We start from the raw sequence: 27,460 nt of genomic DNA, 5'->3' as shown, positions 1-27,460 counted from the left end.
GACAGTCCGCGCCGCTCGCTCGTCAGACGCCAGTGCGGGGGCAGCGATGGCGGACTCCAAGCTTCTTGCGCCGATGCCCGAGGAGGCCAAGCCCGACTCGAAGACTCTGCAGGTGCTGCGCGACATGGCCAACCGCCTGCGCATCCACTCCATCAGGGCCTCGTGCGTTTCAAGCTCTGGGTAAGGTTCCCTCGTCCAATTTCTCGTGGCCCCAAGCGGCCGGCCTGGCGGCGACAAAAACCTAAAGCGAAGAGAGCCGTTGAGGCGGGGGGCGGCACCCCTGGGTGGGCTCGGTCGGAGGGGGCTGAGCGGACTCGGTCCGCTCGTTGAGGGGCTGGGCGGGCTCGGTTGTGGGGGCCTGGACCGACTTCGTCTGGTCTTCGGAGACAGGATGGGGCCGTCGGGGGGCTGAGCGGACTCAGTCCAGTCATCTGGGGACTAGGCGGGCTCGGTCGGGCGTCGAGGGACTGACTAGGCGGGCTCGGTCGACGGTTGAGGGACTAGGCGGGCTCGGTCGACGGTTGAGGGACTAGGCGGGTTCAGTCAGGCGGTTGGGGGCTGGGCGAGTTCGGTCCAGTCGTGGGGGTTTGGTGGGCTCGGTCGAGTCCTGGGGGGGCTGGGCCGACTCAGTCTGGCCGTGGGGGGTTGGGCGGGCTCGGTCGAGTCGTGGGGGGCTGGGCCGGCTCGGTCCGGTCATGGGGGGCTGGGCCCGCTAAGTCTGGTCGTGGGGGGTTGGGCGGGCTCAGTTGAGTCGTGGGGGGCTGGGCCGGCTCAGTCCGGTTGTGGGGGGCTGGGCGGGCTCAGTCGAGTCGTGGGGGGGCTGGGCCGGCTCGGTCCGGTTGTGGGGGGCTGGGCCGGCTCAGTCCGGTTGTGGGGGGCTGGGCGGGCTCAGTCGAGTCGTGGGGGGGCTGGGCCGGCTCAGTCCGGTCGTGGGGGGGCTGGGCCGGCTCAGTCCGGTCGTGGGAGGCTGGGCGGGCTCAGTCGAGTCGTGGGGGGGCTGGGCCGGCTCAGTCCGGTCGTGGGGGGGCTGGGCCGGCTCAGTCCGGTTGTGGGGGGCTGGGCCGGCTCGGTCGTAAAAGCCCTGCTTTACGGCCGTGGCGGCGTGGATGCCGCCCCAATGCTGGCCGCTGCGCCGTGCCCTTGCTGCCTTACGGGGTTTGGCGGGAGGAACCTGGGGGGGGGGGGGGCGGGGGGGCGGCGCTGAATCCCGGGATCGCCGCGGGGCTGGCGCCGGAACGCCGAGCGGGGCGGGGCTTTTCTGGTGAGTGGCTGCGCTCTAGGCCCGCGTCCCGAGGCCAGCACGTGGGCTGGAACAAAGGGAGGCCCGCGAGGGGCGAGTGCGAGTGGGAGCAAAGGAGCTTTACAGTAGCTCGAATCTTGCTGAGGAGGCTCGACTGCGTGTCCTTAGCGTGTTTGGCTGGCCCGTAAGGGGCTTGCTTGAGTGACCTTGGTACAAGGCGGCGCTAGCCTTAGTTTCGGTGTTCTCCCCAGGTTTTGGGGTGAGAGTTTGAGGACGATTGATGTTGGTTGTCTAGCTATTAGGTAGGATTCACCAGCGAAGCCATCAGGTCAGGAGTTTTCTTTTTGGTGGAGAGCTTTTTACTTCTGATTCAATCTCCTTACTAGCTATGGGTTTCTTTAAAATTTTTATTTCTGGGGCCCCTGGCGGGCTGGATGGGTAGTGCACTTGACTCTTGATGGGGGGGCGGGAGCTTAAGCCCTACATTGGGCACGAAGCCTACTTAAAAAAAATTCCTTTTTTTTATTCGGCCTTCTTGAATTCTGTTTCTAGAAATTTTTTGTAGGTTAAACCGATTTATTGCTGTACGTTTCTTTATGGTACTGTGTAGTCATTTTTATTTCTGTACAGTTGGTAATATTTTACTTTTTTTTGGTACCATTCTTTCTTTTCCGAAAAAAAAATTTCAAGTTAGTTTAGTATGCTTAAAAATTAAAAGTTTTTTCATTTTTACTTAATATAGTGGAAAGATTGGTTCTGTTAATCTTTTTAAAGAACCAATCTTTCTTGATTTTCTTTTTCTATAGGTTTGCATCTATTTCTGTTTTAACGTTTATTCTATTTGGTAGCTTTGGGTTTAGTTTTTCTAGTTAAGTTGTAAGTTAAGGGTTTTGATTTGAGATCTCTATTTTTTAATGCGAACATTTACATTGTATATTTGCCTTAGTACTGCTTTTCCTGTATTCCATAGAGTTTGCTGGGTTTGTTTCCAATTTTCTCCTAATTTTCTGTTTTCTTCTTTGACTCATTGGTTAAGAGGGTGTTTATGGGTTATGTGTGGCTCATTTGGTTGAGCGTCTGCCTTCCATTAGGTCATGATCCCAGGGTTCTGGGTTGGAGCCTGTTTTCTCCCTTTCCCTCCCCCCTTATGCTTTCTGTTGCACGCTCTCTTTCCCTGGTAAACTATTTTTTTAAAAGGTGTGGTGTTTAATTTTCATGAATGTGTAGGTTTTCCTGTTTTCCTTCTGTTACTGATTTCTAACTTCTGTAATAGTGGAATAAAATATTTTGCATGATGTCTCTTTTTAAAATCTTGTTTTCCTTCCTGAGCTATGATGTTAAAAGTACGGTCTAGATATGTTCCAGATTGCGTATTTTGGAATTTTTTTACACTTTTTCATTTTGCTCCTTTCACTTTCAAAATTAATAATGGTTTGCATTTTTTAAATGTATCTAGCAGTTTTTATTTTTTATTTGTTTTTTTAAAGGTATCTAACAATTTTTTAAACCATGTCATCCACTTAGGGCTACTTGGAAGGCAAGAGGTTTAGGTTTCCATTTTTTAATTGTGAACCTTGAAAGAAGAAATGGTTAACACATGAGCTGGACAGAAAATCTTTTCTGAAAGTTGAGGCAAGCGCTATGGAAATTTGGTTTTGTTCCCCTTCTCTGTTCCCTCTTCCCTCCTAAATTAAGGAGGGAGTGGCTGGACTCCCATGTCAACTGCTTTCTAAGAGCAGTGGTTATTAATAAAAAAAAAAGCAGTGGTTATTTTGGTAGTTACCTCTTGGCTTTTTGATGATAGCCATTCTAAAAGATGATGTAATACCTCATTGTGTTTTTTTGTTTTAAGATTTTATTTATTATTCCTGAGAGAGACAGAGAAAGAAAGGCAGAGACACAGGCAGAGGGAGAAGCAGGCTCCATGCAGGGAGCCCGATGTGGGACTCGATCCCAGTACCCCAGGATCACACCCTGGGCCAAAGGCAGGCGCCAAACTGCTGAGCCACCTGGGGATCCCTCATTGTGGTTTTTGATTTGTTTTTCTCTGATGAATAGTGATAGCATCAGTTCCTGTGCCTATTGGTCATTCATGTATCTTTTTTGGGAAATTGTTCAGGTTCTTTGCCTGTTTTTTAACTGATTTGGGGGGTCTATTGTGTATGAGTTTATATATTTTGGATATTAATCCTTTATCAGATATATGGTTTGCAGTATTTTTCCCATTCTGTAGGTAGGTGGTTTCACTTTGTTGATGGTTTTCTTTGCTGTGCAGAAGTTTTTCAGTTTGATGTAGTCTCACTCATTTATTTTTTTATTTTGTTCCTTGGGGTTTAGTTGTCTTACCCCAAAAAAATCAGTATGAGGATCTATGTCAAGGAGATCTTTTCCTGTTTTCTGTTTTTTAAAGATTTATTTATTCATGAGAGACCCAGGCAGAGGGAGAAGCAGGCTCCACGCAGGGAGCCCAATGTGGGACTCGATCCCAGGACTCCAGGATCACGCTAAAGGCATGCGCTAAACCACTGAGCAACCCAGGGATCCCCTTTTCCTGTTTTCTTTTGGGCATCTAATAGTTTTTGTTCTAACATTTGAATCCTAACTTATTTTGTTAATTTCTGTAAGCGGCATAAGGTAGGGTTTCTAGTTTTGTGTTTTCACTTGTGAATATCCAATTTCCCCAGCTTCATTTATTGAAGAGATTGTTCTTTCTCCATTGAATATTTTTGCCTTTCTTGTTAAATATTAGTTTCTTGTATTTGCACGGGTTTATTTCTGCTTTGTGGTATTTCTGATTAATGATATCACATAAATTCAAACAAGTTAAAGAATATTCATGTGCTTACAATGTCACCAGGTGAACCTCCCCCAAATATGCAGGTGCTCCATTGATAGAAGGGGGCTGGTCTTAGAGGTCCTTCTCTCCGGTGGAGGTGGGGGGAGGTTATGAGGTTACTGGGCTTTACAGCACCTTAAAAGCCATGGATTTGGGAAGCAGCAGTGCTGGATCCTTTTTCCTTGGCTGGATTCTTCCATGCCTGGGAGAAATGACTGCTGCTTCCAGTCTGGAGAGCCTATGTACTAAAAGGCCTACTCGTGTACCATGTCCCTGGTAAATCACTTACCTGTAAAAAATGACCTGTGTTCTGTCTATTTTAAAGCCACCCCACATCCTGCAGCAGTGCTGCTGAGATCATGTCCGTGCTGTTCTTCCACATCATGAGATACAAACAGGAGGACCCGGAGAACCCAGACAATGATCGTTTCATCGCCTCTAAGGTAAGTCAGCACAGGAGCCCAGGGCCTGCTCAGATGCTTGCTCTTAAAATCATTCGAAAAGCCACCATGTGGCAACAAGGCCTGAAACGGGTGCAGCTTATCCTTTTGGTTCTTCTTTTTTTTTGCCCCACGTTGAAGTCTGTTTAGTCAGCTGTAACAAAATAGCCACAGACTGGGTGGCTTATAAACAATAGGAATTTATTTCCAACAGTGTAGGAGGCTGGAAATTCAAGATCAAGGTCACATGGTCCCATTCTGGTGAGGGTCCTTATCCTGGTTGCAGATTTTTCACTGTATCCTCACATAGTAGAAGGGGAAGTAGTCTTTTTAGGGCCTCTTTTATAAGGGTAAACTAATCCCATTTGTGAAGGTTCTGCCCTTGTGACCTAATCACCATCCATAGACCCCCACCTCCTAATACCATCACCTTGAGCCTTGGACTTTCAACATACAGGTTTGGGGGGGCACTAATATTCAGATCATGGCATTTTATAAAGATCTAAATGGTGTTCTAGCAAGGACTACAGTGGAGGGAAGGATGACTTATGGCAACTGGCCATCCTTCCTTTCATTCATTGGTGCCCTGCCTTATCCCACCTAGCACTAAAGCCCCCCCTTGACAGGGTCATGCTCCCATCCTCTGCTGCCTGGGTAGAGGTGGGCAACAGTGGATCTGACTAGCTGAGCTCAAGGAAAATTGAGTTTAATTTTGGGAAAGAGTCCACATGTTAATTACCTTTACTTACTTTCTCTCTTTTTTTTTTTTTAAGGCAGGGATACCAGTATTTTTTTTTTTTTTTTTTTTATTTATGATAGTCACACAGAGAGAGAGAAAGGCAGAGGGAGAAGCAGGCCCCATGCACCAGGAGCCCGATGTGGGATTCGATCCCAGGTCTCCAGGATCGCGCCCTGGGCCAAAGGCAGACGCCAAACCGCTGAGCCACCCAGGGATCCCCTTATCTTTACTTTCTATCTCTATGTAGATCTGACCTGACACAGTGAGGGTCTTTATCATTATACTTAGTATCAGGTACCTCATGACATTGGTGGAGAGGAAAGAGGAGTAATATTAAAAGGAAGGTCAGTCTAGAACATGCAGTTCTTTTGATGCTGTCTGAAAGTTTGTGTGTCGTAAGCAAAACATTTAAAACTCAACTGGTTGAGCACCACATACAAACAGAAACTCCAGATTTGGGCAGTAGTAATTCGTTGAAAGAGTAAAGTCTAGAGGTGCCTGGATAGCTCAGTCAGTTCAGTATCTGACTTTTGAGCTAGCTCATGGTCGTGAGTTCGAGCCCCATGTTGGGCTCCACACTGGGCATGGAGCCTACTTCAAAAAAAAAAAAAAAAAGGCGCCTGGGTGGCTCAGTCGGTTAAGCATCTGCCTTTAGCTCAGGTCATGATGTCAGGACCCTGGGATCAAGCCCCATGTTGGGCTCCCTGCTGAGCAGAGAGGCTGCTTCTCCCTTTGCCTCTGCTGCTCCCCGTGTGTGTGTGTGTACGTGTGCGCGCGCGTGCATGCTTGTGCACATGTGCTTGTGCATACTCTGTCAAATACATTTTTGGGAAAAAATATAAAAAATCAGAATATGGGCATAGCTGAAGTATCTGGGGTTATAATTATAATCTATGTCTGAAATGTTATCTCAAATGAGGTTTGGTAAAAAATAAAATTTGTGAGTGTGCATGTAGAAAGGGCAAGGTGAAGTAAAGTGGTGCATTAGCAATCTAGGTGAAGAGCATATGGGATTTCATTGTACTGTTCTTAAAACTTTTTTACGAGCTTGACCTTCTTTCATGATAAAAGTTGAACAAACGTGGGTGTACAAACACAGGATGAGCATTCAGATCTCTGGTTTAAAAAATAGTAAGATGGGGCAGCCTGGGTGGCTTGGGGGTTTAGTGCTGCCTTCAGCCCAGGGCGTGATCCTGGAGACTCGGAATCGAGTCCCACGTCGGGCTCCCTGCATGGAGCCTGCTTCTCCCTCTGCCTGTGTCTCTGCTTCTCTCTCTCTCTCTCTCTCTCTCTCTCTCCATCCTGTTTCTCATGAATAAATAATTTTAAATAAAAAGTAGTAAGATGGCTAGACTGTCCCATAACTGCTGGTATCATATTCATAGTCATTGGCCTTAGAGGGATAAAGAGGCTTTCTGGGGTTTTTTTGGCTTTTTTTTTTTTTTGTATATTTTTTTATTGGAGTTCGATATGCCAACATTATAGTATAACACCCAGTGCTCATCCTGTCAAGTGCCCCTCCTCAGTGCCTGTCACCCAGTCCCCCTTCCACCACCCCTTGTTCGTCTTCCAGAGTTAGGTGTCTCTCATGTTTTGTCACACTCTGATTATGCTGAGTGAAGTAAGTCAATTGCAGAAGGACAAATGTTCTGTTTCATTCATATGGGGAATATAAAAAATAGTGAAAGGGATTAAAGGGGAAAAGAGAAAATGAGTGGGAAATACAGAGGCTTTGTGGTGTGCTGTAGTAGGCTGGGCACTGTTCAGGTGCCAGAACTTATATATACATCAGATTTAAGAAGCAGATAAAATTGGAAGCAAAGAGAAAACACAAAGGAGCATAGTCTATCTTGGCATTGGCTGAGAATGGTATAAATGGACTTACTACAGTAGAGGAGCCAAGGTCTTCACGATTGGTGCTTGCGAGGTGTAAATGTCCAGCGCAGACAACTGTGTTAGGAGGCTAACTGTTCAGGCCTCGCACTATCAGTATTACTATGAGGTACTATGAAGGCTTGTGGGGAGGGTCTTGGGATCCCCCTATTCCCCCCACCAGGCCTTTGTTTTTGTTTTATCAGCTCTTGTTTTCTCCAGTCAAGCAGGCCAGGGAAGAAGCCAAATGACCTTTTTTGTAAACTTGTTCTTGAGGCATACTTTGTGCCAGAACAAAGGTGAGAAGTACCATCTGAAAAATGAGTACGCACAGCGCATTGCTTGCATTTTTATTTTAGCTTTGTCTCCCTTAAATTAGTGTATCCACACACACGCACACACCCAGCATAAGGGTTCTTAGGGAATCCCCATGTGGGAGTACTTCTCTGATGCCAGGCATCATGCTGGTTCCTGCCAATCTTCTCAGTCCTACAGCCTCCTGTTGCCTGAAGGGGACTCTTCATTGTACCCACAAAATGAAGTCTTAAAGAGGAAGTGAGCTCATATACTGCCCCTCCCCACCCCTGCTTTAAAGGAAGGGGGAAGCAGAGTTGGTCTGAGTGTGGAGCCCTGGCTCAGTCCAAGAGCACACCAGGCAACTGGGGGCCAGATGCTAGGAACCATGGAGTGGAAGGAGAAAATTCAGTGGGATGGTTCTGAGGCCAGAGATACAAAACAGAAAGGGAGTCTCTGGGGCCACAAAGTGTGTGAAGAAAATAGAGAAGGTAAAGAGCCCTAGGAGGAGCAGAGCAGTAGGGTGGAGCTGGACAGGAGAGGGATGAGACTAACAAGTGCCATTGGCCCATCTTCGGTAGCAGCAACACCTAATTCTTGGCTTGAATGGAACGGATATTTGCATGGTGGGAAGGGTCAGATGGGAAACCTAGATAACCAGCATGTCAGATGGGGGCCGGAGTGGACAGGCTGGTGCAAGAACTTGGGCTCTACTTGGCAGGAGATGGAGATTGGGGGGGGGGGGGGGGGGGATTTTTAACAAGCTCCCCCTGGTGGCTATGTTGAGAACAGCTACAGGGGAAAGTTGGGAGGTCACTGCAGTGACAGATGTTTGTGGCCAGTTTGAGGTGGTGGCAGTGGAAGCATTGAATAGGTTCCTTATGTCTTTGGAAGCTTGGGAATTTTCACCCTGCTTTGTGGTGCCTAGAGGGCATTTTCTCCAGGAGATAGAGATTTTCTCTATGCATAGACACAGGCAGGAGGAGGGGAGAGTGGTGTAAAGTGATTCATTTCTGGCATTCTAGATGACCACTTCTGAAACCTCATTTGACTGAGTTTTTCAGACCAGGGAAATTGCAATCTTCTTCAGTGTTTTTGGTTTCTGTTTAAGAACCCATGTTCTCCAAAAAGATTGAATACCTGGTTTGTGCATGACTCGAGAAAAGACCTGGTGAAAATGGCAAGGCTCATGCTTATATTTTGTGCTTTGCTCTTGGGCTCCGTTTAGGCTGCTGTTTGGAGAAACTGTCCTTTGGTATGTTCCCACAGGTCCAGTTGACCATGGATTACTATGGCTTCCCCTGTCTGTGATGTTGATCTGAGACTTGGGGTGCGTGTGGTTGTGGTAAAGAGGATTTTACCCCCAAAAGGCAGCCTGTGTGTCTAGATTCATTTGATCCTTTCCCTTACAGAGGCTGTCATTTGTTGATGTGGCAACCGGATGGCTCGGGCAAGGACTGGGGGCCGCTTGTGGGATGGCATATACTGGCAAGTACTTTGACAAAGCCAGGTAAGGCGCTTACCCAGTAACTGCTTACCTATCCCCATCCTACCACTCAGGTACTGTGGCTTTATTTATTGCTTATTAGTTGGGGAACAGTAATTGTTTTAAAAGCTTAGACTACCAAGTGTCCAAACAGTAAAGAAATCGTGTTTCTGGAAACTATTCTGGCTTCTCTGGTTTGAGTTCTAAGTGCTGCCTGCAGTGTGGAAACTGGTTTATTTCTATTATTTTTAAGAGTGATGACTTTGTTTTCTACCTCTCAGTGAGCTTCATTATAGAGTGAATAGCTGGAGCATTTGCCTTGGGGACCCTGTAAGTTAATAATGAAAGGGTTCTTTTTCTACAGGGGCTCTTTCATCTCTCATTATGGTCTAAGTCCCTATTCTATGGTTATTTTTTTTTAATTTTGCAGCATTTTTTGTGGGATATGGATTGTGTTTTATTGATATTAACATTCTTGTGTTTTTGTTGTGTAGAAGTTTACTTTTCACGACAGAACATATGCTCCTGAGGTAGACTGTTTTGTTACTATCGTAAATATGTAAGGTCAGAAATAGAAGATGGCAGTACTTAAAACGAAGCTTACGAAGAAACTTTATCTAGAAAGTCATTTGGGTGTTAAGGGCACTACTTTTTCCCTATCCCCTGTTGTTTGTGGGTCCCAGGGAAGCAGCAGAGGAATGCTAGAATGAGAAAATAGCCAACGGTGAAGCCTGTCTTGTGAGGCCCAAGTTTTTAAAGTTATTTCCTTAGCTGTGGAGTTTGGACAGAATTGACAAGGAAAATAGGCTTCGGAACTTAATGATGTGAAGTGACATTCAGTCTGTTCCTTTGTTTCTCTCCGTGAAATATATTTGTTTGAGTGACCAGAGGATCCGTAAGCACAGTCTTAACCTTTCTTGGCTTGCCCCAGCTACCGGGTGTTCTGCCTCATGGGAGATGGTGAATCCTCAGAAGGCTCTGTTTGGGAGGCACTGGCTTTTGCTTCCCACTACAATCTGGACAATCTCGTGGCCATCTTCGACGTGAACCGCGTGGGCCACAGTGGTGGCTTGCCCCTTGAGCACTGCATAGACATCTATCAGAAGCGCTGTGAAGCATTTGGGTAACAGTATCCTGTTTTATGTCCCCTTTTCTCTGCTCCATCCCGCCTTCACCTTGTAACCTGGCCTCCTCCTGGGTTGACAGGTGGAATACTTACGTGGTGGATGGCCGTGATGTGGAGGCACTGTGCCAGGTGTTCTGGCAGGCGAGTGAAGTGAAGAACAAGCCCACTGCTGTAGTGGCCAAGACCTTCAAGGGCCGTGGCATTCCAAGTAAGCAAATGTTTCTTTTCTGCTTAGGGTTATTAAAAACATCTGTCTGCACAGCAATGCAGCAGGAGACTCAGGATGGCCAGGCAGACAAGCTGGCTTAGTGCTCAGTGATTATGCCTTTAATATGTGTTGGAGGCTCTTGTTCTGCTTAGCCCTTCGTTTTTTTTTTTTTTTAAGATTTTATTTATTCCTGAGAGACAGAGAGAGAAGCAGAGACACACAGGCAGAGGGAGAAGCAGGCTCCATGCCAGGAGCCTGACACGGGACTCCAGGATCACGCCCTGGGCCAAAGGCAGGCGCTAAACCGCTGAGCCACCCAGGGGTCCCTGCTTAGCCCTTCTAGATAGCAGATCTAATTAGGGTTGCAGGAGAAGCCCAGAAGCCCAGCTAGTGAGCAGTGATTTTTTTGCATACAGGAGGAATGGCTAGGATAGTCCATCAGAGGACTGAGAGAGAGTGATCTGCAAAGGAGTGCAGAATGAGAAAGTGTGCTTGTTATGTGCCTGAAAACTCATACGCAAATAAAGGCACGCGTACATGCACTCACCCTTGCCTGTCCCCACACTGTCTTGCAGGACACATAGGGAGCTAGTGAAGTGGCGCACCTCTGGGAAAAGATACCTGTGGAACTGAGGGTTGGGGAAGGAAGGGTGTCTTGAAAGTCCTCTTGCAGTTTTCAAAGCTGACACCTGAAATTAATAATTTCAAGTACAAATAGTTGCAAAGGGTGTGATTACGGGTGTGTTTTAATATCGGTGCTTTAGAATAAAATGGTTCCTATGATTCCTCCCTAAGTTACTGTCTTACTATGGTATCCCCAGTTCAGTAAATGACCACTTGACCAATTTGCTCCTGGGAGAATTCTTGGTATTTGCCTTCACTTAACTTTATGTTTCTCCTACGTGCAATTTCAGTCTGCCATCAGTTCTAATTGATGCTGCCTCTACAGTAAGTATATATCAGTTCTGCTCACTGCTCTCCATCTCCCATGCTCAGACCTGTGTCATCTCTCCCTAATTATAGTCTCCCTAGGCCAGTCTCCACACAGCCACCATGGTGATCTTCCTACATTTAAGATGTGATCAGTCACCTCCCCATTTCAGATTCCTCAGTGGTTTCCTGTCTTGCTTCAGACAAAATTCAAACTCTTTATACACACAGGACCCTCCATGGCCCACCCTGCCTGTCTCTCCAGCCTCCTGTCCTACACTCTTTCCTCCATTCAACAGCATATGGGCCAGTGGCCCTCCATCAAGAGCCTCTGGGACTTCTCAAGCTGTCCTGTGTGGCTGCAGTACCAACTCAGGCTCCCTGTGCCACTGTACCAAGCTTTTACTCCTGTGAGTCCTTGGCTGACATCTTTTCTATCAGGATGTCTTTCAGATGACCTAACAGACACTCAATTATATACTTGGAGTACTAACGTCTTTTATTTGGTTGCAGGTGTTGAAGATGCAGAAAATTGGCATGGAAAGCCAATGCCAAAAGAAAGAGCTGATGCAATTATCAAACTAATTGAGAGTCAGATAGAGACCAACAAGACTCTTGAACCAAAACCCCCTATTGAAGACTCTCCTCCAGTCAATATCCTGGATATAGAAATGGCCTCTCCACCTGCTTACACAGTTGGTGAGCAGGTAGGCAAACTGTTTTGTTCTCTGCTTTTTAAAAATACACAGGACTCTTCGTTTACTCTGATCTCCATGGATGAACCAGTTATTAGATTGCATGACATGTAACTAAAAATTATAAGCAATAGAGATGATTTTATCTTATTTCTTACTATTTTTTTATATTCTTTGATTTCAAACTTAAGTCTGAATTTTCTTGTCAGTCAGTTGTACTTACTCGCACCTAGTACTGTGTAGCTTTTGTTTGAAAAATTCAAAAAAAAAAAAAGAAAAATTCAGTTTGTGGTCTGATGGTCTCATGTGCATGAAACTGCCACAATCCTGTCTGCTCTAAGGGTGGGAGCCTGGCTGGGCCTAGCTTTTGAATTTATTACTCCCTGGATTACAGAAAGAAGTAAGTAGGTCAGTTGATCAAAAACCAGTTACTCAAAAAGGATACAAATTAGGCATGAAACCCTGATAAGCTTTTTACCATGTTTATATCCTGCCTTTTGGTACAGTATAGCAGACCCAAAATAGGCAGCGTCTTCAGGACCTAAGGAAACAAGGTGATGAGCCAAGGAGGAAGGAAATATTTTCTGATCTTTTGGGGGGTTTTTTCCCCTTTATTTAGAGACATTTAGAGTATTGCTTTATGTTTTCTTAGCCTGGTAATATGGGTTAAGATAAGGTGAACTGACTACTCAAGAAATTAGAAAACAAAAAGCGGAAGAAAGGTGTTAATCAGGAAATATTAATAAAGGCTTTGGCAGCACCTTAACTTTTCACATCCTTTGAACTAATAGTACAATTCACAGGAATATATCCTACACAAGTGTGCATATGTATCTAGAAGAATGAATGTTGATTGCAGCATTAAATGCTCATGAAATTAGAAACCACTCAGCTAGAGGCTAAAAAAGCTCACCCAAATTATTATTAGAATTTTTATTTATATTTTTGTTGAAATTTTTTTATTTTTTTATTATTTTTTTAATTTGATTTTTTTTTAATTTTTTGATTTTTTTTAAAGATTTTATTTATTCATGAGAGACACAGGCAAAGAGATACATGAGAGACAAAGCAGGCTCCATGCAGGGAGCCAGATGTGGGACTCCAGGATCACGTCCTGGGCCAAAGGCAGAGGCTCAACTGCTGAGCCACTCAAGCATCTCTATTAAAAAAAATTTTTTAGGGCAGTCCCAGTGGCCCAGTGGTTTAGCGCTGCCTTCAGCCTGGGGTGTGATCATGAATTCAAGTCCCATGTTGGGCTCCCTGCATGGAACCTGCTTCTCCCTCTGCCTGTCTCTCTGCCCCCCCCATGAATAAATAAATAAAATCTTTAAGCAAATTTTTAAAGGATTTATTTATTAGAGAACATGAGTGGGGGAGGAGCAGACCCCTTGCTGAGCAGGGGACCCCACCCACCCCTGATCATGACCTGAGCCGTAGGCAGATGCTTAGCTGACAAAGCCACCCAAGCACCCCATTGTTAAAATTTTTTAAGTTGTAAACCAACTTAGAGTATAATTCTCTTTTTGTGTAGAAAATCTTAAAAGGGGGCATCATAGGGGCACCTGGGTGCTCAACAAATATTTGTGCATAGACCACTCCCAAAAAGCTACATAGACTTATCATTTCTGCGTACCCCTGGACAGGGGACTGGGTGGCTGAGGGCCAGGAGATCAGAGAGAAGATGGCCTCTTTGCTCGATAGGCTTTCAGAACTTGAATTTTGTACTGTCCACATGAATTATGTATTTTTAAAAATATTTTAGGGGTGCCTGGGTAGCTCAATTGAGTTAAGCATCTGACTCTTGGTTTTGGCTCAGGTCATGAACTCAGGGTTGTGTGAGGTCAAGCCCCATATCAGGCTCCATGCTGGGCATAGAGACTGCTTGAGATTCTCTCTCTCCCCCTTCCCCTCCCCCCCAAAAAATATTTTTTAGGTGTTTTGATGAATGAACAAAGACAAGTGAAGAAGCAAACCTTGTTTTTTATTATTTTTTTAAGATTTTATTTAGTCATGGAAGAGAGGCAGAGACACAGGCAGAAGGAGAAGCAGGCTCCATGCAGGGAGCCTGACATGAGACTCGATCCCAGGATCACACCCTGAGCCAAAGGCAGATACTCAACTGCTGAGCCACCCAGGTGTCCCCAAACCTTATTTTTTTTTAATAGTGGCTTTATTAGGACTATATAGTCCATACATTTGAAGTGTACAATTTCAAGATTTAAGTATATTAACAGAATCATACAAGTATTACCACACTCAATCTTAAGCATTTCCATCACCCGCAAAAGAAACCCCACACCTGGAGCGCCTGGGTAGCTCAGTCAATTAAGCATCTGGCTTAGGGCTCAGGTGATGATCCCAGGGTCCTGGGATTAGCCCCATATTGGGCTCCTTGCTCAGCGGGGAGCCTGCTACTCTCTCTTCTTCTGCTACTGCCCCCCCCACTCCTGCTCACACACTCTCAAATAAAATTAAAAAAAAAAAAAAAGATTGGGCAGCCTGGGTGGCTCAGCGGTTTAGGGCCGTCTTCGGCCCAGGGCCTGGTCCTGGAGACCCCAATCGAGTCCTGTATCGGGCTCCCTACATGGAGCCTGCTTCTCCCTCTGCCTGTGTCTCTGCATATCTCTCTCTCTCTCTCTCTGTCTCTCATGAATAAATAAATAAAATCTTTAAAAAAAATGAAACCCAACACCTATTAGCAGTCACTCTCCATTCTGTCCAGCCCCTAGTAACCACTCATCTACTTTGTATATAAAGTTGCCTATTCTGGACATTTCATGTAAACGGGGTCATGCAACATGTGAGCCTTTTGTCTGGTTTCTTTGCCTTAGCACAGTGCTCTCCAGGTTTGTCCTTGTTGTGGCAACTACAATGTTCCATTTTATGAATGTACCATACATTTTGTTTACCTATTCAATCCTTGATGGACATTTGGGTTTAGTTTCTACTTTTTGGCTGTTGTGAATATTGCTGCTTTGAACATTTGTGTACAAGTTTTTGTTGAGATACATTTTTCTCTTGGGCATATACCTGGGAGTAGAACTGCTGGGTCATGTAGTAATTCTTTAACATTTTGAGGAAATGCCAAACCTTGATTTCTAAGTACAAAAATTCAATATTGTGAAGATGTCAGTTCTCCCCTAAATTAATCCATAAATTCAGTCCAATCTCAAATAGTATCCTAATGGGATAATACTTGCAGTGAACATTGAGTTTTATAGTGAAAAAATCTCAGGCATTTGCATTTTGGTACATTTAAATTTTTGATAAAGTATATGAATGGGGCAAAAGAATAAACCTGTTGAGAATTGATACCCAGTGAGCCAAGTATGGATTTAAGATTGGCCAGCAATCCATTTTTGCGATACTAAAGAGCTTATTGGTGAATCATGAATTTTTCTTTATCAAGGTAGAAGACAATTTGTAATCCACAAAATTTCATCTTTTTAAATCTGCACTAAGAAACTCTGTTCAACTTTTCCAGATAGCTACTCGGAAGGCATGTGGTTTGGCTCTGGCCAAGCTGGGCCATGCAAACGATAGAGTCATTGTGCTGGATGGTGACACCAAGAACTCCACCTTCTCAGACATATTCAAGAGGGAGCACCCTGAGCGGTTCATTGAATGTTATATTGCTGAGCAAAACATGGTACGTGTGCTGTGGGCATTTCTCTTGGGCCTTCTCACTGACTAAGTGTGGCCTGCTGGACACAGGAGGACAGCCTCAAATTAGTTTTTCTTTCCATTTATAAAAGCAAAGAAACTGGAGGGAAAAAATGTTTCTGAGGAAACAAGTAGAGCATAGCCAGGCAGTTTGTGGAGTGGCTTCTGGGACTGCAAGGAGCGGCATAGCAGACTGCCCAGAACCAGGTCCACTCAGGGCAGCAGGCCAAGAGTCTCAGCCATGACCCCAGGGCTCCAGGCCCAAAGTACCCCAAGCTTGCCAGGAGTATTAGGGTATTAGGTGTTCCCTCTCTTTCTGCTCAGCCAAGTCCAATACCAAGCAATCCTACAACCACCCAGAGGCCATTAGATTGAGAAAGCTACAAAGGACTGGTTTCTCTCCTTTGTAGCATAGAGCCTACTATATCATAGATGCTCAAATGTTGCCCTAATTGCAGCCTCAAGATGGCCTTGAGTTCAGCTGTTCTGTATACCAGTGCTTCAGTCTCTCCCCAGAATACCAGGGAGTCTCTTTTATGCATGTATACATCCCCACACGACACCCCATCTCTCTCTCTCGAGAAAAAGCAGTTAATCCAAGTAAACACTGACTTCTAAAGCTCTGCGCCACCAGAAAGGACAATGCATATCTATCTACAAATCGTAGAGGCCAAAAACAGCACTAGCCAGAAAACTATGGGCCTGCAGATCTCATGGGACCACCGGGATAACCAGAAAGATTTTATTTGGAACAAATAGCATTTGTAAATTTTTAAAATTGGTGGTCAGCTGTTAAAATTAGTCTATTTATAGAATCCAAACTTCTGGATTCTCTTGAAGAATAGGAAGATCTGTCAGCACCGAGACAGCATTCCATCCTGCTACCAGTTAGCTGGAGCCAAGCAGGGGCTCCCTTTAGATGCTTGTCCACAGCCAGCTGGCCATGTCCCTGCCTCTTCCAGCCTGCACATTCACTCATGGTGTTTCTCTGGCCTTGTTGGTATTAGAATTTAAGCCGCCCTGTTCAGTAAAGTAGGTCATCGCATCTATAAGAATATGTACGCTTTTCTGTGGATCTCATTAAGTTATTTCCTTTTTGAATGGAAAAAATACAATCCATAATTTGCTGAATTGAGTCTATTATCAGAAAGCTGGCTCCCCATTTCATTGATTCCTTTATTCAGCAGCATTGATTAGCATATACTCTGTGCCTACTGATATGTTCTCACAGTTGGAAGAAGACTAGTAAAGCAGCAGCCAGCAGGTGGTATCCAGTGCCACGGTGAAACTGGGGTGTACAGTACAAGTGTCTAGGGTCAGTCAGGGATGGTCTCTTGGATTAGGTGACATTTAACCTGAGACTTGAGCGACAGAGCCATACACATACCCAGAGGATGGCATTCCCAGCAGAGGGCACAGCTACCTCTGTGGCAGGCCCAAATTTGAGCTGTCATGGGAACAGAAGGAAGGACTGAGTGACAGAAACATTGTGAGTACATAAGGAAATTGACTTGGCAGGGTAACCAGGGGCCAGCTCATATGGTGCTTTCACTGACCACTTTCAGCGTCTCAGGTTCTCTTGCAGTTTGCTGGGAAACCACATGATGATGTGTTTCACAGGACCCTGCAGTGTGAAGAATAGCTTGTCAGAGAAGTTGGTGGGGGGTGGCAGGAGGTGAGGACTTGGACCAGCTTGGATAGAAGTGGAATCTTCTGGAATCTGTTTGGGCAGGAGAACTAGGATGCTATAGGACAGATGTCAGGACAGGAGCTAAGGCTGGCACTCAGGAGTGGGCCAGAGCACCTGGGCACAGAGTGCTGTCACTTCCTGAGATGGACAAAACTGGGGGGAAAGAGTGGATTTGGAGGATGTGGGAGCTCTGGGCCCTCGGTTGGGGTGGTCAGGGTACCTGTTGGGGGAGGGGTTAGGTAGGTAGATCAATTGTCTTCAAATGCATTTGCTCTCCAAACCACTGAGTGTGTTTTTCTAAACTATGTTTTCTGCCTAGTTTAAAGATAACATCTGAATTTCTTATCACAAATTTAAGTAGCTGTAAGGATGTAATTTTCCATATATTGAATTTTGAGACTTTTTAAATCAATATTGAAATTACCCAATTAAAGGTTACATGAAGACTCTCCTTAGTTGTCAGAAGTTCCTTTACTTGAATTCTTATTTCCATTCTATTGCCTTAACGATTTTATGCATGAAAGCCTTTTAGTGATACACAAAAGAGGCTGTGCAGAGAGCGGGGAAATGGGAAAGGGAGGGTGCTGAGAGCAGTTCTCTATGAAGCAGAGCATAGATGAAGGTTAGTATCTGGAGGGGGGGAGGACAAGGTGGAAAGGGAAAGATGGAAGATACTAATACATACGCAAAGGTGAGAGAATGATCCAAGAGAACGGGAGAAAGGAATTGAATCCAGGAGGAGGGGGGATACTTGGACTGTTGGAGATCCCCTTCAGAATGTGAGAGAAGAGTGAGACTCAGCATGGCAAGTGGGCCTTAGGTAGGTGCAGAGCTGCCATGTCTCCTAGCAGCAGGTGAGTGGTTGGGGGCCAGTAGGAAAGCCTCCACTGTTTACTTCTCACTTCCCAGGAGGTGTGAGGTGAGGGCACCATGTGAGGGGATGAGAAGAAGGGGGTGCAAAAGGAGACCCGAAGGACTGTGGGGAGGCTTTGTGTGTCCCTAGCTTCCTTATTTGTCTGCTCTTCCTATCTTTCTGATTTGAGGGAATCCGGTCAGTGCCACATTTCCTCTTATGTTTTCCGGCAGTTCAGGGAACACCATGGATTTGCCAGGTTTGGGGTACTACTAGGTTTCATTTTTTAAGGCTTTTGCATTTTAATTTTTTTAATAGAGCAACTTTTCCAAGGATGTTCTGATTGTCATCTTTCTGTTGCAGGTGAGCGTGGCGCTGGGATGTGCCACCCGTGGTCGCACTGTTGCTTTCGTTAGCACCTTCGCTGCCTTCTTGACCCGAGCATTTGATCAAATCCGGATGGGAGCCATCTCTGAAACCAACATCAACCTTATTGGGTCCCACTGTGGGGTATCCGTTGGTATGACTTCTCAGTGCCCCATTTTGATAGTCTTACTCCTTTACAGAGAAGGCATGTGAGCAGTTGAACCGCCAATATACTATGATGTTTGGTGATTTGTAACCTCTCTTTTTTAACGCCATGTTGTGTTTTAAAAGTTTTAGACACTCTGGGTTACTTTTGAGAGGACTTCTTGGTGTTACTGTAAAGTGCTTGCTTTTTTAGTCATTGAGAAACAGTGATCTGTCCTGAGTGCCCATTATGTGTTGAGCTGCATACTGGATATGAATCAGGCCAGCCCAGTATCACGGACTTCCTTTCTGCTCTTGGTGTGGTACTCTCTAAGTGGGGATAAGCAGCATGGGTCCAGGGAAGTGAGGAGCATAGCTCGCCCAGGGCTCTCTGCCTGAGCTGAGCAGGCTGGTCAAATGGAACCAGAAGCATTGAAGAGTGGGATGCAGGGGAGTGAAGCTGAGACATACAGCTCTGGGGCATTAACCTGGCGGGACAGGCTAGATGGAAACAACAGAAAACAGGGAAGTCAGAGAAAGGATTGAGATACATGGTGTGTATTAGCAGTGGATAGAAAATATGGGTGAGTCTGAGGAAAGATCAACATTGCAGACAGGTACAGGAGTCCAAAATTGCACAAAAAGTTAAAAAAAAGTGTCTAGTAGTTTGTTGCTTGAGAGAGATCAGGGAGTTGTGTTTATGAATGACAGAAATGAGGACTTGGTGGAAAAGATGAGGCACCTGATGTGCCTGTAGTGGAGTTAGGTCATCCAGGTAGACGTGACAGTTTACACTGCTAGAATCCTAAAGGGAGGGGGGCTTGGGAGTCCTCTCTGGGACTTACCAGAAGTCTCTGAATGGGCCAGATGGTAGGTGTAGAGTGGGGAGAGAAGGGCCAACAGCATTTCAGAAGTGAGCCAGGCAGAAGACCTGGTCCAGGGTTTTTGTCTGGGGCCAGGTGTGCTGTTAAAATCAGTCTGCTAAGTAGAGATCTGGCTCTGAGTCCAACCAGAGGAGCAAGGGGTCCTAAGGTTAGATAGTTGTCCCAGGCAGTGTACATAGTGTGACAGTCCCTTTCTTAGCTGGAAGAGCTGGGCTGCCCCAGTGTACATTGGGTTTTCTCTTTGCATAGTATTTCTGGCCAGAAGCTCTCTTCCCAAACATACCCTAAGGCCCCTTTACTTCAGACAGCACCTCAAGAGTGCCCCAAAGGTATGCTCAGCTACTTTGAAGGTCTCAAAAAATGAATAAGACTGCTTCAATTTGAAAATTCCAGTCTCTTGATGGAGAATATAGAAGAGGAGAGGAGAAGGAAGGACAGAGCTTGAGGGGACCCTCCTAAGGAGAAGAGGATAGGGGCACAGAGACTTGATGGGGCCAACTTGGCTACCAGTGCTCAGGGAAAAGAGCATCAAGTCCCCATGGATAGCAGTGCCAATGATCAAGTGCCAGACACTGGCGAGAGTCAGGGCCAGATAAGACCACTGGTTATTTTGATCTAGAATATCAGTTTTAGGATCCTGACCCACAGTGTCACAGTGATGTCTCAAGGGAGGTAGACCTGTGGCAGCTCATTACACATCATGTTGACCCAAGAATTGGACAGTTTTGTAGGGCTCTGCTACAGGTGTGGGGCCCCCATGGCAGTAAGCTATTGCTTGTCCAGAAGAGGGCAGATTCCCAGTTGGCCCTTGATCATGTTTTTGTTGGCCTGTGGCTTTGCTTTCTCAGGTGAAGATGGCCCCTCCCAGATGGCCCTGGAGGATCTAGCCATGTTCCGATCTGTTCGCAACTGCACTATTTTCTATCCAAGTGATGCCACCTCAACTGAGCATGCTATTCTCCTGGCAGCCAATACTAAGGTATTTTTTAAGGAGACATTGGTTCAAGACAAAATGCTTCTGGGCTCTGCTACTAGTTTGAAACTGATGGTTGGGTTTTTTTCCCATTTTTTCTTCTTAGTGTAAAGGTAATATTCATTATGGAAGATAATGTTAAAGGATTCTTTTAAAAAGCAGAAAAATTACCCCCAAAAAAGATGATTAAGCGCATAAAATGCAAGCATGATCACGTAAAAGACCATGTGAAAGGAGGCCAAACAACATCTAGTGGGCCCCTGAGGGTCAGGGCTCAGCTTGAGAAGAGAGGATGCTCTAGAGGCTCCCAAGAAGGGAGCTGTCAGCAATGCCACAGGAGTGGGCTCCAGCAGGGAGCTATTAGATAATGGCCTTAGACACACCCCATGCTGTCTCCTGGCATCCAGAAAGGTGGCCAGTGGGTGGTCAGTGTCTCCACTGCAAACAAACCTCAGAGTCCTCAGCCTTGGTCTTCCCTCAGAAAGGCAAGAGTATGGCTTCTGCCCCACTTGCTGCTCCTCAAGTTTCACACAAGAGCAGCAGATGGACTCAACTTAATTCCTGTCCAGAACCCAGCTGCAGGGGAGGCTAGAGTACAGAGTCGGTACCTTTTCAGCTGCTCCAACTAATGGTCACCCCAGACTGTCCTCACTACACATCCCTATGCCCACCCATGGCCCTGCATAGACAGCCTTGGGCATGATTGGGATGGGCAATAAAAGTTCCTAAGCATTTCTGACCCATTAGAGACGTATGATTTTTTTTTAAACCTAAGTGGGCTCACACTGTATCGTTCTGTACTTTTTAATTTACTATATTCTGGAAATTGCTTTATGTCTGTGCATATATAGAGTGATCTCCTCTGTGCTGGAAGATTTCATCTCTCAAAAGTTCAAAAGAGGCAAAGCTGTGGTGATAGAAATTAGAGGTTGCTTTTCAGGTGGGGAGAGTGGAGAGAGAGACCAGAGGAAACTTTCTGGCAGGTGCAAATGTTATTCACACTTGGGTGATGGTCACGTGGTGTATGCCTTTGTCAGAATTCATAGAGCACTTAAGTAATTTTATCTCAATAAAAACACTGAATAGGATTGGTTTATAATGTGAAGGAATGAACACAACCTGTATTTCTAAATTAATATATCAGGTTATAATGTATAGTTTAAATATGTGTGTGATTTAACAAATACTTTTAGACACTTGAGTATTCATTTATACTGATTTATGTGTTCAAGTTGATAAACATATTTACATCCTCTCATTGCTAAAATAGCGAGTCTTTTTATATTCTAGTGTGTTAAGGTATTTCTGAGAATGAAGTATTAAAAGCCATTATGACAAAAATTAGTTGCTTACTTAACATTGTGTTCTGGGCTTTGTATTAAAATGTGAGTCAGTGCTGTGACCTGAATTTGTGTTCTGTGAAGACTGAACAAGCCTGTATACTTGGGAAAGCTTTCCTAAATCATTGAATGTGACAGCATAGAAAGCTTGTCACTGAGGGCATCTGCCAGGGTCCTACCTAGGCTTTTGCCTGGCTTGGTAGTAATCTGATCAGAGACACCTGACCTGTTTGCCAGTGGTTGTAGATGCTTATTCTTTGCTCCAAAACATGCACTTTGTTTTTAGTCAAAAGAACTGTTAAGTTTTCCTCCCCCTCCCCTTTTTTAAAATGAATTTATTAGTTGGAAATTTAGTTTTTTTTTAAACTGTGGCTCTGGTTTTAACTTATGCCCTAGGGGATGTGCTATATTCGAGCCAGCCGACCGGAAACTGCAGTTATTTACACCCCACAAGAAAGCTTTGCAGTTGGACAGGCCAAGGTAAGGCCTTAAAAGTTCCCCAGAGTCTCCTAGTATCATTTCAGATGGAGATTAGTGGTCTAAAGCTAGCACTAGGTGTCCCCACAGTCAAGACTTGATCCTTTCTTTGCTCTAGTTTTTTTTTTTTTTTTTTTTTTTTTTTTAATCAGTTGTGACCTTTGCCTGATTTTCTCAGAAAGGAACATCCTGTCACTGTCAGTCTGAGGTGAACTTTTCTCCAAACAGGAGTTTTTCTTCTTTCTTCGTTGAATTCTTAAGGATAAAGTGGTTAACAATTTAAAGATATTTGAGTCTTTTGGGTGTAAATTACCACAGCCTCAACCTAAACAAATGATAGAACCTATTTCAAATGTATAATCTTTTAGATTGGGGTTTTGCAGAGCCAAGCCAAGAATAAAAGGGTATGTGAATGCATTGCCCACTGACCTGATAAAGGCTAGCATCACTGGGCACTTCCTGTCTTCCGTGTTCTCACAAGAGCCCTAGAAGCACAAATTGTTGGCAGCCCTGTGTTGTAGATGAGAGAGAAGATGAGAAGCTTACTCAGGGTTCACAGCTAGTGAGCAGCAAGAGCAAAACTCAGACCTGGGCATTGACCTGGTCTCTGTCAGGGCCATGTGTGCAGAAAACCAGAAGTCTGTGGAGAAAGTAAGTGGCTCTGCTGCACCAGCTGGATAGCAGGGCTTACAAGTGTTGGGGCATGTTTCCTCCCAGCTCTTTCAGGCATATGTGTATATTTTACATAATGGAGATCATGCTGCATCAGAAAGTTTTATATCTTTTATCTTTAAGCTTTTTTAGAATATCATTAATACTTAAATGTGTGAAAGGGGCAATAGCCAGGCTGAAAGGAGCAACAGGTGACATCTGACTTGATTGCTAAGAGTCAAGCTGCTGCAGAATTCATGGCTTTCAATGCTCAGAATGAGTGAGCAGTGATTGGTTTTAGTGCTGCAAAACTGCGGGTCTATCCAGAACAGTCTGTGACCTGCTACTAGGTAGCTGGGCAGCACTGAATGAGAAAGTGGCAGTACTCACCTTCACTACTGACTCCAGGTTCAGTTGTTCCCCGCCTGTACTCCCCCATTGAAACTCAAGGCCATGTGTTTGCCGCTAAGGGTCGAGGGGCAGGCGGGGAGGGGGAATGTCTCCGTGACATCATGTGATGTGCAGAGCTTTCTCATATCTCTCTTTTTTTCCCTAATATTTGCCCTGTCCTGAAAAAAATAAAGTTATTGATGGTAGAGGATGTGAGTTAAAATGTGGTAATGTGCATGGCATGGATAATTGAAGAGCTAGGTTTTGCAGAGTGTGTGTGCACGCGCACACATGTTTATATGTATGCATGTGAAAAAGCTAGGACTTTCCCAAAGAACGGGGTGGCTTACAGGCCCGGAGTATTTTTACTGTCAGCAATGGTTCTTAAGGTACAAGGAAACCTATACAAAGGGTTGAAATAAAGAAGAACATCAGATGCCTTTGGTTGGAAATAAAACTATGGAAAAAGGCCAGGCCCCTGTCTTTGCTTGCTAGAATAGCAAGTGGTTGTGAGTGTGGGCTTTGATGTCAGATGGGCCTGGATGCTAGTCTCAGCCCTAACCTGAGTGAGTTCCTCCCACTCTGGGATTCACTTTCCCCAGCTGCAGAATGAGCCCCCAATGCATATGGGCCTTATAGGGCACTTTGGTCACACAAGGTGTTTGTCACAAAGCATGTTGCAAATGCCCCCAGAATGATGTCCATTAACACGTTTGTTGTCAGAGTCCTATCTGTGTGCATGCCCCAGCAAGACGTCCAAAGTAGTCCAGAGAGGGTGCCTTTCTAGACCCTCTCTGGATGAGGCTGTGGTCTGCAGCACATGGCCCATACAACTTGCTTCTGACCGCCTGCCTTTCAGATCCCAGTTTGAAATCCACCTCCTTTTGCCAAAGGTATTCTATAAGAACTTAGTAATTTGGCGCACCGTAAATCATGAAGCATGATGGATGAATTTGTAAAATGAACATGAAGTAGGTTTTATCAAAAAGGGAGTCCTTGTTTGTCAGTGTGCCGATTCAGCTTTTTTTATATAATGAATTATTGAGTGAAATTGGTTAGGATTGGAGAAAAGCAGCATAGTGGTGTTGTGTTCTCTTGGAGATGCACTCTGTAGTAACTACAGCTTTTTTGTTTTTGGGCACATCATCAGGTCATCCGCCGTGATGTCAATGACAAAGTCACTGTTATTGGAGCTGGAGTTACTCTGCACGAAGCTCTAGCAGCTGCCGAAGATCTTTCCAAGGAAGGTCAGTTGGTTGTGTTGCTGGATTTTGAATTTTAAGCTGGGGAGAGGTAGGACTTGGGCTGCCTCATGTGCCCTAATTGGTCTTTTTATTGTAAGTCTGTTTCACATACAAAGCTGCTATTGCTCTTCTCCAGATATTTCCATCCGTGTCATTGACCTGTTTACCATTAAACCCCTGGATGTTACCACCATCATCTCCAATGCCAAAGCCACAGGTGGCCGTATTATCACCGTGGAGGACCACTACCCAGAAGGTATGTACAGGCCTTGAGGATCATTTTGAATGTCTGCTTTGGCGGGATGTGTTTTTGTTTCCCATGACTGGAAGCATGACATGTTTCTGGGTGTCATCCAGGCAGGCACTCATCCAACAACCTCTGTTACTGATCTTTTGCTGCAAGGGTATCATTTTAGGGGTCTCTTATCCACCTACACTGGTTCCTTAGGTTGGGGCCATACCCATACTCATTTGTGTGACCCCAGCATAGTATAACACCTAGTGCCCAAGTGGCTCAGTGGCAGCACAAAGGAGTGTCTAACTCAGCATTGTGGGTAGGGAGGGGTCTTGAAAAGCTTCACAGTTGTGCTTGACTTTTCAGTGATTAATAATTTGCTTCCCTCCCAAAATGGGAATGGTGCCTTGCAAGCAGAGAACACAGTAAATGCAGAAAAACTGTGTCAGGGAGAAGGAACTGGGAAGGTTAGGTGGGGCATATGAGGGAGTGGGGAGTTTCATGTGCTCCTGTGTCAGGGGCCCCAAGAGCATACCTGTGTCCTACAGTGATTTTCTAGGAGCGTTCTGAGTGCTTTCACAGCTGAGGTTTATTCTAGGGAAAGGACGCACACCAGGACCCATAAGGAGAGAAGACACAGGGCAGGGGTGGAGAACCCCTACACCTTCCCATCCTTCTCTCCCTCTCCTCCATGAGGGTCCCAGTGAGCACTCTCCCTTCTCCAGCGGTGGCAAACGCATCACTAGAGACCTAAGGAACCCACTTGAGACTCAGGACCCCAAGTTTTATTGGGTGCTGGTCACACGGGTCCCTTCTGGGAGCATGCACCAATTCTCCTGACTCCCAGAGGAAAGCAGTCACTCCAGGGGCCTCGCACCAGCCCATTGCCTAGGTGTCCCCCAAGGGCCATCCATGCAGGTAGCTCTGCTGAAGCTAACAGCTTCAGGCCTGCTGGTCTTTCTTTTCTGTATATATTATTGTTTGGTTTAATCGTTTGGCAGTTCCCGACAGCTTTAAGAACCTGAGCTTACAGAGCCCTGCATCAGTGGAGCCCCAGTTGAGAGCAGTTTGGGGGGAGTGTCGTGGGGCTGGGAGCAATTTGGAGACCCACATTTTGAATGAGAACTCTCCTGGCTAGTCAACTGATGACTGTTAGATAAATCCATGGCCAGTGAAAAGTATTTTTCCCTAGGAACCAGCAAATTCAAAGGCCTCTATACTTAGGGGCTTTAAAGCTGACTAGCGGAATCCCTGGGTGGCGCAGCGGTTTGGCACCTGCCTTTGGCCCAGGGCCCAATCCTGGAGACCCGGGATCAAATCCCACGTCGGGCTCCCGGTGCATGGAGCCTGCTTCTCCCTCTGCCTGTGTCTCTGCCTCTCTCTGTGTGTGTGACTATCATAAATAATAAATAAAAATTAAAAAAAAATAAAGCTGACTAGCCAATTCCAGAACAGAGCCTCATGTCCCTTGTTTCCCCAGGTGGCATCGGGGAGGCTGTCTCTGCAGCTGTCTCCATGGAACCTGACATCTTGGTCCATCAGCTGGCAGTGGCCGGAGTGCCTCGCAGTGGGAAGCCGGGCGAGCTGCTGGATATGTTTGGAGTCAGTGCCAGACACATCATAGTGGCCGTGAAATGTATTTTAATGAACTAGAATACATAACTGGCTTTTAGAAGACTGGCTTCTGTACCGTACATTTATGCCTGTTGCCAGACTATCATTTAAATCATACTGTTTTCTTCTTAAAAAGTAGAACAAGTTAACTGTCTTCCTGTTAAACCATAACTACATATACAAGTGCATATCTTTGACTCATTAAAGTGTGTTATAAGGTTATATAGATAAGAGAATAGCTGATAAGACAACCATATAAAAGTTTTCTGATAAGACAATAAGTAACTGGGCTGGAGATAAAAAGTTTTCTGATAAGATAATAAGTAACTGGGCTGGAGATCAATGTAGGGTACGTTTCTTAAATGTGTGTTTTCCTAGAAGTAAAGAAAAGGTAAATTGAACTGTAGACTGCGTCACTAAGGCTTTGTGGCACTGTTGCACCCTGCCACACACTGCTGTCCCAGTTTGAGAGTTTGTGTGCTGCCATCCTACCTGCAGCTTCTTGGGGACAGTGTGATTGCAGTTGCTCTGGAACCCCTGGTGTTTGCCTTCATTTCCCCTTAACAGTGCAGAGGCTGTGCAGCAGCAGTGAAAGCTCTCAGGATGTCCTGTGCTGCTTGCAGTGACTGTTCTGTGAAGAGAGGACACAACTAGTTCTAGTCTCCACAGTGTGCTCTTTTGTGAGGTTTCAGAAATGACTTATTTGCCCAGTGATCACACCAAACTGTTAGCTCAATTATATTTGTTTGCTAAGGATACTAGTTAATATTAATAAAATGTTTAAAAAAAAACCAGCTGCTTTACTCTTTTGTGCTTCATATGTGGGATTTGGTTTCTCCTTGATAAAAATTCAAATTAAGGACAAAGTTTCTAAGCCAGAAAGAGAGTATGCTCTCTGCAACAAAAGACCACAGAAAGGGTATTAGGAGGTGTGGCCCTCTGCCTGTGTGTCTGTCTGTCTGTCTCTCTCTCTCTCTTTCTCTCATGAATAAATAAAATCTTTTTTTTAAAAAGTTAAAGATGGGACCAAGGTTGAAAACTAAATCTATAATTGGAAGTGTCTGTTACGG

At 45.3% G+C, this 27,460-nt stretch overlaps 2 protein-coding genes across 2 annotated transcripts in view; one reads left to right on the top strand and one right to left on the bottom strand.

Annotated features, from left to right (window-relative positions):
• TEX28 (testis expressed 28) overlaps positions 1–22,756 on the bottom strand; it is a 42,750-nt gene extending 19,994 nt beyond the window's left edge. The window contains exon 1 of the mRNA XM_077889425.1: positions 22,686–22,756. Within this exon, the coding sequence (XP_077745551.1) occupies positions 22,686–22,702 (17 nt within the window). The 5' untranslated portion in view covers positions 22,703–22,756. The remainder of the gene's footprint in view (positions 1–22,685) is intronic.
• Positions 15–26,780, top strand: TKTL1 (transketolase like 1). Its single transcript, XM_077889423.1, has 13 exons — positions 15–180; positions 4,402–4,519; positions 8,834–8,931; positions 9,839–10,030; positions 10,114–10,241; positions 11,685–11,878; positions 15,351–15,515; positions 18,436–18,592; positions 20,315–20,445; positions 22,176–22,259; positions 24,448–24,544; positions 24,678–24,797; positions 26,257–26,780. The coding sequence occupies exons 1-13, from the start codon at positions 47–49 to the stop codon at positions 26,427–26,429; spliced, it is 1,791 nt and encodes a 596-aa protein (XP_077745549.1). The 5' UTR covers positions 15–46; the 3' UTR covers positions 26,430–26,780.
• The last annotated feature ends 680 nt before the right edge of the window (positions 26,781–27,460 follow it).

Source organism: Canis aureus, chromosome X (assembly GCF_053574225.1).
Source record: "Canis aureus isolate CA01 chromosome X, VMU_Caureus_v.1.0, whole genome shotgun sequence".
NCBI lineage: Eukaryota > Metazoa > Chordata > Mammalia > Carnivora > Canidae > Canis > Canis aureus.
The sequence above is the reverse complement of the archived record's forward strand: the minus strand, read 5'-3'. Positions and strand labels throughout refer to the sequence as shown.

Bases quoted from the DNA above. Each gene is read 5' to 3' on its own strand.
- TKTL1 (XM_077889423.1), top strand. From the start codon at position 47: ATGGCGGACTCCAAGCTTCTTGCGCCGATGCCCGAGGAGGCCAAGCCC. The intron at 8,932-9,838 runs GTAAGGCGCTTA...GGCTTGCCCCAG, and splicing joins AAGTACTTTGACAAAGCCAG to CTACCGGGTGTTCTGCCTCA. The intron at 20,446-22,175 runs GTATTTTTTAAG...CTTATGCCCTAG, and splicing joins TCCTGGCAGCCAATACTAAG to GGGATGTGCTATATTCGAGC.